This window comes from Arachis hypogaea, chromosome 17 (assembly GCF_003086295.3).
Source record: "Arachis hypogaea cultivar Tifrunner chromosome 17, arahy.Tifrunner.gnm2.J5K5, whole genome shotgun sequence".
Lineage (NCBI taxonomy): Eukaryota > Viridiplantae > Streptophyta > Magnoliopsida > Fabales > Fabaceae > Arachis > Arachis hypogaea.
In genome coordinates this window covers 2,901,086-2,909,925 of record NC_092052.1, presented here as the reverse complement: position 1 = coordinate 2,909,925, position 8,840 = coordinate 2,901,086, and the positions used below count along the sequence as shown (strand labels likewise).

General features: G+C 34.2%; 1 protein-coding gene across 1 annotated transcript; it reads right to left on the bottom strand.

The window, feature by feature from the left end:
- Positions 1-396: 396 nt before the first annotated feature.
- LOC112765966 (probable plastidic glucose transporter 2) lies at positions 397-3,192 on the bottom strand (the record flags this gene model as incomplete). The annotated part of the gene is made up of 7 exons (XM_072223284.1): positions 397-699; positions 1,274-1,367; positions 1,449-1,747; positions 1,976-2,108; positions 2,219-2,286; positions 2,386-2,520; positions 3,011-3,192. Coding segments are annotated over 5 exons (624 nt in total), but the record flags the coding sequence as incomplete, so codon positions are not given.
- Positions 3,193-8,840: the final 5,648 nt, after the last annotated feature.

Genomic DNA, 8,840 nt, shown 5'->3' with positions numbered 1-8,840 from the left:
AGTCCAGAAATGTGAATTTAACATAAAAACTAATGAAAACATCCCTAAAAGTAGTTAGATCCTACTAAAAACTACCTAAAAACAATTCCAAAAAGCGTATAAATTATCCGCTCATCAGCACCCCCACTTTAAAACCGTAACCATAACCTTATCTATGATCGCCCCACCTTAAAACCGTGACCATAGCCTTATCTATGGCTACGGCTTTCACCATGACCATAGCCTGTATAGTCACCCCACCTTAAAACCATGACCATAGCCACCATAGCTTATCTATAATCACCTTTTTGTAAAACCGTGACCATAGCCTATTTTATTTTATGAGATTTAATTTTTTTTTAAAAGTATAATCACATCCCAAAATGATAATCACAAAATAAATCTAAAAATGAGAAATTCAAGAAATCTAAATCATAAAAGTTACATTATAAGCTAGATATGTTTTTAGTCCAAACAACACAAATCAAAATAGAGTGTAATTTATCCATTACATGTAATACCAAATAAAGTCTCGTTTCAAAAAGTACAAAACACATCAAAATATATATTACATTTAGATAATCCTAAGAGCTTCACAGGATCAGTGTCATCTCCTCTATCTACTTAGATAATTCTGACATAGCAAATAGCAAATTTTGCTTCTGAAGCACCCATCAGAAGCCTCTCAAATGTGGCTTCTGCTTTAGCAATTCTTCCTTGCTACATAATCATAGAGAGAAACCACCAGGTGTTATGTGAAGTATGGAAACCAGAGAGATACAGGAATGAAAATGCAATGAAGAGAAGCAAAAAGGAACATTCAAAAGCTACAAACACTAGGTAATGAATGATCTTCTGTCTCACTGACCAGTGAAGATCAATACTATTTTATTTATACCTGACGTTGACGAGGCTAGAAGAGATGCGGTTATGGATAATGTTTTATTCACGCCCATAAAAGTCAGGTTTTAAATAGAACAATGAGAACAAGCAAATAAGTGAAGAGAAGCTTTGGAGAACTACAAACCCTAGGACATATATATTCTTCAACGTTTTTACCGACAAACTTAAACCAACACTACAATGAGAGAGTAAACAGATACAACAGCAGCATAACAAGGCATATTCAAGCTTTCACTTATTGATATCAAGCATACATTCAAAGGCAACATAAGAGGAACTCTTAAACAATTTGTATTATCAACATTACATATTTCATGGGATTCAGCAATAAGTTATAATAAAACGATGATAACAGAGAAAATTTCATCTAAATCTAATATTAGCTGCCAACCTTGTATAACCAATGTGGACTCTCTGCACAGAAGACCATTCCCAGAACAAGTATGCCAGCAGGAATAGTAGATGCCCCGAAACACACCCGCCACCTGAGGCCCAAAAAAGGGTCTATTTAACATCGCATATGACTAGTAATAAGTATATAACATGATTTCAAATTTAAATCATACCATCCAGAGATTTCTTTGACAGGGATTCCGATCAATAAAGGTCCCAATATATCAAGGCAAGTTGCAATCTGGATTAAGGCTCCATAGGTACCCCGTACAAAAGCAGGAGAAACCTACCATCCACCAAATATTGTGATCTCACGAATAATCAAGTAAATTTTCAGCCTACTCAATTAGGCAGATGCAACCATATTCATGCCTCCGTCACATACAGAGCAACAGCAGGAGGGCCCAGACCCAGGCCAGTCCCAACAAATAACCATCCTACAAGCATACCAAACAAGTTGTTTATTGCTGCACTGAAAAATTAAAAACACAGAAATTTTCACTGAGAACTAGCCATAAGGATTCACATTTGAGAACAAGGGAATCTGCTACTTGACTAAATTTAAATCAGAGTGGGGTCAGATGTTTCAGAAAAAGCAACTCTGGAAAACAGAAAAGAGAAAATAAAAATAGCCTAAAAAGATGCATTGAAACCTAGGATATTAAAGATGAAGAGAATATACTGGCTTTAGAAATATAACCTCATCGAAGCGCCAATTATCATTGGCAAAGCACACAACCGGAAAGCCCTACGACACCCAACTGCATCAGCAATCCAGCCACTGAATAGACTTCCAATTAACGCACCACCAAGACACATGCTCGCCACCAGACCTTCATTCAAAACCACACAACAATAAATAAACAAATCAAACCAGATCAAATTATTTGAAACTTTTAAGAATGCATCAAATTAAGCATGGTATTGGAATTTTTAGTTTCACCTTCTGCCAAGATATTTCCCCGGAAGCCAAGATCCCTAGATATGCTTTCAAGTGGTTCATTAACTACTCTGGATAAAACAAAAAACAGAGGATCAATATTGAAAAGTTAACTGGACTACCAATCAAAGTCAAGGAAGAATGCAAAGGAGAAACTATAAAGCACAAACCCAAGATGGTATCCAAATAGAAATGATGAAAGGGTCCCCACAAGTACATGCGGTAAGGAGAGCTTCCAAGAAGGATTCGATGTTTCTTTCTCCAAGAAGGATTCAATGCATCCATATCTTTTGAACCTTATTTTGCTGGAAATTAATTAATTAGATTAGGCTTATGCTTAACATATAGATAGTTGGATATTTATCACTAAACATGCTAAGCAATATTATATATTTTGCTGTAAATGTTAATGTAAACAATCAAATCATGCCAGTTAAGGTCCTATCCACCGAAAGAACAATCATCCAAGATAGAAACAATAAACAAAGGCATCTTACTGCTTAGTCCATTGCAGCTGAAACATAGAAAACTATAATGATTGAGTAATTAGCAACTAGAAACAACTAAATTCAACTAGAAACAACTAACACAGCAACAATTAGCAACTTAACCATTTAACAAACTAGCAACATAGCAGCAAGATTTGAAATACACAGCAACCAGCAGCAAAGCAAAAAGTTAAATAAATCCAGCAAGAAACATCTAACACAGCAAGCAAAAAGTGAAGGGGTTTTTAGCTTAGGAATTTGGTACATTGTTGGGTGAAGGGGTCAGAGGAAGAGGGAACAAACATACCCGAGCACGCAGACAGCGACGGAATGGAGCAGCAGCTCCGACGGCGGCGCGGACAGCCACGGCTCCCTCCGGTGACTACCCAAACAGCGGCGACGGCGAGACCGCAACGGCGACGGGAGGCACGAACGGCGGCAACTCCTCCCCCTGGGCCACTGGCCTGCGTTCTCTTCTCCCTCTCTTCTTCAATGGCGACGCGACAGCGACAATGGACGGCGACGACCGCGATCTTGACGGCAGCAGCGACGTGCTACGATCCCTCCAGCGGCGGCGTGGATTGCGGTGGCCCCCTCTCTCTCTCGCGTTTGGCTCGACGACGTTCCTCTCTCTCAACGTTTCCTCCCTCTCCTTCTCGGTTCTGTAACGACGACGGCGACACCCATCCCCGCCGGCGCCGGCGTCTCTTTTCTTTCTTCCTTCCTTTCTTTCTTTCTTTCTTTCTAACCGTGGGGAAGGGGCTGAGGGGGTAAGGGTAGGTGAGGGATAGGGTAGGTTAGGATTTAATAATTTTAATCAAGTAGGATATAGAGTAATTTAAAATTTAATTTAATTTTTTTAAAATCATTTTAAAAATATTATTCAATTATTAATTTGTTTTTTAATTTTTAATTATTAAGTTATTAATTAATTTTAAATTTTAAATAATTTTTTAAGTTAAAGTTAAAAATATTATATTTAATTTTTTATTTATAAAATTAAATAAAAAATTTTAATATTTAAAATAAATTATATAAAATTATCATTAGTTTTTAATTATTAAAATTTTAAAATTTTAAATATATGAAATACCCAAAATTATAAAAAAATTATTTAAGAATCTTAATTAATTTATATTCAAATGATCAAAATCTGATTTAGTTACAAAAATATTCTTGAATAGTAATTAGAGTTAGGATTAGGGTTAGGATTAGAATAGTGGAGAAATTTTAATAAAATTAGAAGGTAGAATAATAATTAAAAATCAATCATAATTTACTTAAATTATATTAAAAATATAATATTTAGTTGTCAACTTACTAATTAGTTTTAAGTTTTAAATAATTTTTTAATTTAAAATTAATAGTATTCAACTTAATCATTTTAGATCGCTTTTTTTTTAAATCGTGACCATAGACCATTTTAGGTCACCTTTTAGAACCGTGATCGCAGATACCTTTAGGTCACTTTCAAAATTGTGACCATAGACCTTTTTAGGTCACCCCCAAAACTGTGATTATAGCAATTTTAGATCACCCCCCCCAAAACCGTGTTCATAGACCCTTTTAGATCATCCCCAAAACCGTGACTATAGACCCTTTTAGGTTATCTTTTTGAAAAACAGTGACCGTAGACCCTTTTCAAAACCGTGACCACAGACCTCTTTAGGTCACCCCCTAAAACAGTGACTATAGACTCCTGTAGGTCACCTCCCAAAACCGTGACCATAGACCCTTAGGTCACTCTCCAATACCGTGACCATAGACCCATTTTAGGTCACCCTTTCGAAAAATCGTGACCATAGACTCCTTTAGCTCACTCCCAAAACCGTGACCATAGACCCCTTTAGGTTATCCCCCAAAATCGTAACCATAGACTCTTTTAAGTCACTCTTTTTGAAAAACCGTGACCATAGATTCTTTTTTGTCATTGTAAAAAACTATGACCATAGATCCCTTTAGGTCACCCCAAAACCGTGACCGTAGACCCTTTTAGATCACCCTTCAAAACCATGACCATAGACCCCTTTTGATCACTCCCAAAACCGTGACCAAAGACCCTTTTAAGTCACCTTTTTTAAAAAACCGTGACCATAAATCCTTTTTGGTCACTGTAAAAAATCGTGACCATAGGTACTCTATGGTCACCATTTTTTCAAAAAATTGTGACTATAGATTTTTTTATTTGTAAAAAAAATGTGACAAAAAAACCATAGTCATAGACCCAAAATGTTGTAGCGAGTGTTAATTGACTATTAACATGATTAGTTTATGACATTAGATTAAATCAATCCCAACTTAAAAAATTTCAATGTTTCAAGTTCTCCCCTCAATTAGGTTTTGATTAATCTAATTTCATAAACTAATCATGTTGATAGTCAATTAAGGCTCCTAGGTGTGTGTTGGGATATCACTTAACGTGTCACATTAGCAAATTTTGACACCATCAATAAACAAAATGATGGAAGGACTAATATGACTAATTTAAATTTTTTAAATGACGAATTTGATTTAAAAAATCTTTTGAGGACCAATTTGTAAAACAAGTGATCTTTTAGGGACTAATTTGATCATTTATTCTATAAATATAATTGCTTCTTATTCCTATCTCGACCCGCAACTAAAATTGTCTAATGTGAAAATAATAACATAACTTAAAACCTTTTATGTACCAGTTTTATCTCAACCAGAATAATTTTTATAGATATTTAAAATTATTAAAGAAACAATATTATTGTTTATTTTCTGTTTCTATTATTTTGTTGAAAATATAAATAAAACAACCAACAAATTAAATATTATGGAATTATTATTTTCTTACAAAAACTAATAATATATATGTAATTTTTTGAGCCAACGAATTATATATAGGTTAAATGACATAGTTTTTTCTCCTTACATAGAGGTCTTAGATTTATGTCTCACTCTTAATTTAAAATATATATATATATATATATATATATATATATATATATATATATATATATATATATATGTAATCTTTTGAATAGTATGTATTTTAATAATATTTATATAATTTTATATTATGTAGTAATATTTTAAAAAATAAATATATAAGATATTTTTTTATCTTAAACTAAAATAATTTATCATATGCCAAGTAATATAAATAAAATTTAATTATTTTATATTTTACATATTGAAATAAAAAATCTTAATGTGAATTTATTTTTAACATAATAAAAAATGTTACTCCATACTTATTAAATTTAATAATAAAAAAGATTTATATTTTTTTTATATGTTGATATGTTCTGTATTGTTTATTTAAATTTACTCTAAAAATAAAAATGTTATTATTTCTGCAGTAATATGCTCTATATTAATTAAAGTCTTTCAATATTTTTTATAACATTATTTAATTTTTATTTTATAAAATCTAATAGTTTATAAAAGTGACATATTTAATGCACATAAAATTGTTGGTTTCATATTCTCATTTTAGACACCCCCATCTAGAAAAAAGCTCCATAAATATAAAGAAGGAAAAATTAGATATCTGTTTCGAAAGTTATCTGAAACAGTGACTTGGGTCTAAACGTGAGGTCCAGACTTCGTGTGAGGCAGGCAGGCAGCGCCCGATTTGTCTTTGCGCCGAGGTGCCGCTATCCGAGTTCGTCATCAGGAGGTGGGAGGTGGTACCTGCAAAAGATTCAAATGCTTAAGTTAGCAAAGATTTTACGCGTGTTTTTTAGTAGATTATAACATAAATATACATAAGGGGTATCAGTGTATTTATTAACTTGAGAGTTTGTTATAATGTATCTTTTAGAGAAAATAGAGATAGTAGGAAAAATTCAAAAAAGTAGTTGCTTATTCAGATAAGTAAAGCTGAACCTTTTTGTTGAGGTCGGATAAGTGGAAACTCTTGGTGAACCTTTATACTTAATGGGCCTGACTTTATCTTTTTGAACCAGATATGAACAATATCTTTTTTTTCTATACAAAGGGGCCAAAAGCCTAAGATTTCCTATTTTAATATACTATTCCCTTCAAAATATTAACACTCCTAATATCTCACCCTCATACAAATACACCTCTATGTAGCCAACGAACTCGTGCCGCTAAAATCCAACAAGAGGCCACGCATTAGCCATAGCATGAGGAGTCTACTCATCAGCCTATTCGCTATGTCCGTCAGCCCAGGCAATTCTGTTGCCCTTTGCCATCACGTTACGGAGAGAACTCTTAACCCAGCAAACAAAGCCGCTACTCCAACATACAAGCCATCTATGAATGTCCAGCATAAAACAAAATTTCTTTATCTCTATACAGTGTACATTATGAGATCTTTACGCTATACTTCTCCATTTTATATAAGACATATAAATTCTAGTTAGATCTATTTTCACTTAGACAAATAAATTATCAAAAGTGTGATAGAAAGACTTATATGTCTTACCTTTATAAAGTTTAGGAACTTGAACGTAATAAATTTTTTGGGGGACAAAAATGTTTGACACGAAATTCCTTAACGACCTATTACTAGGTTTAAAACTCTCCCTTCCTATCTTCTCTTCAAAAACCTCAAGTTGCAATCACACCAGCTCTGAAACTGGAAATAAAAAAAAATTCATCTCCTTCAAGAATAACGCTCAATTTTTCAAAAAAGCATCTGATATTTTACTGGATAAAATCTTACTGGATAATAATGTCAGCAGGAAATCTCATAGGATGCTGAATTGTAAAACTCAAACGATTCGGCAAGAAATCGTCATTGTGGAGTATAGAAAGAAACCACAACCTAAAAAAGTCTACTAAAATATTACCACTACTACAACCTTTCCAAAGTCCAAACCAAAAGAACCACCATTCGACTAGATACAAAATCATCACTGATTGCAAAACTTATCTCTCAAGTTTCAAAAATGGGCCATAAAGGGTGATATCGAAGACCCGTGATGAAGTGAGAAGTCGTCCTCACGCCACCATCATATTTAATAAAAGTTGTTTATTTCTAGATATAAATGAAGATAAAAATTCCATGTTATGAACTATTTGATACAGCGTATAGTTTTAGTAGTATGATCTGTAAGGAGGTAACATCTTGTGCTCCATATGATACAAGTCACATTAGTACTTAGCGAAAGTTGAAGATTCTAATATCTCAAAATCATGATAAAAGAGTATATACATCTCAATTGCACTTAGACTTGGGAGATGTTGGCCAAAGAGGTAAATACATAGCTTACAAAATATTTCTATACTTGTAGAAAGGCAGATTGGCATGCATGTCTTGGCAACAAAGTTGGATTCAAGGTGGCCAGAGCTTTCATATGACTTTGGTATCCATCACTTCTTTCTTTGGCTACTTGTCATTGATGGTGAAATCCTAATTCCTAATATCGACCACACCGGTATACTAAACTACAGTCTTCTCTTTATTGCCTTCAACTCCAGCAGCAAATCTGTCCACCGAGTTAAAGAAGTAAATATCAAAGCTCAATCAATGGATAGGGTGAAACAAGTTTAAAGAGAAGCGCATACTCACATATAGCATTGGTAATGAGGATCAACTCTAAGATAACTCTTGGATTCAATCTTGGCAGAAAAGGGTTTGAGTTGGAGCCTGACTCTGGCATAAGGAACAAGCTGAGGAAGATTTGACCCTTTCTCGAAAGCCCTTTCATCGAATTCCATCAATACATAGATCAAACTTTCTTTGCTAGTGTGGGGGCAACAAAAAATATTTGATACCATCCCACTGTTGTCCAAATCATCTATGGGCACTACTGCCACAAGCTTCTTCTTGGACAAGTCATAAATATACCACGTCCACCCCATTTCACCGAAGTCAACAATCAGAAGATAATGGCTGCATCCCAACCAAACTACTTTTCGAGAACAAGCTTCAGGAACTGACGGAAAATTGCATTCAACTGCTTCCCAGCTGTTAGCCTTGACGTCATATGACATGAGCCACTGACGGTTATACTTATAATCAACAGAATACAATACAATGCGGGTCTTCTTGTGACTCTTGTTGCTATCCTCCCAAAAAAAGTAAGAGCTAGGAGGGCACGTGAGATCTGGCAAGAGAGCAGAATTGGGCACTTCCCTTTTTTCCCAAAGACCTGATTTTAGGCTATAGATCTCAACCCAATGTGCACCTACTT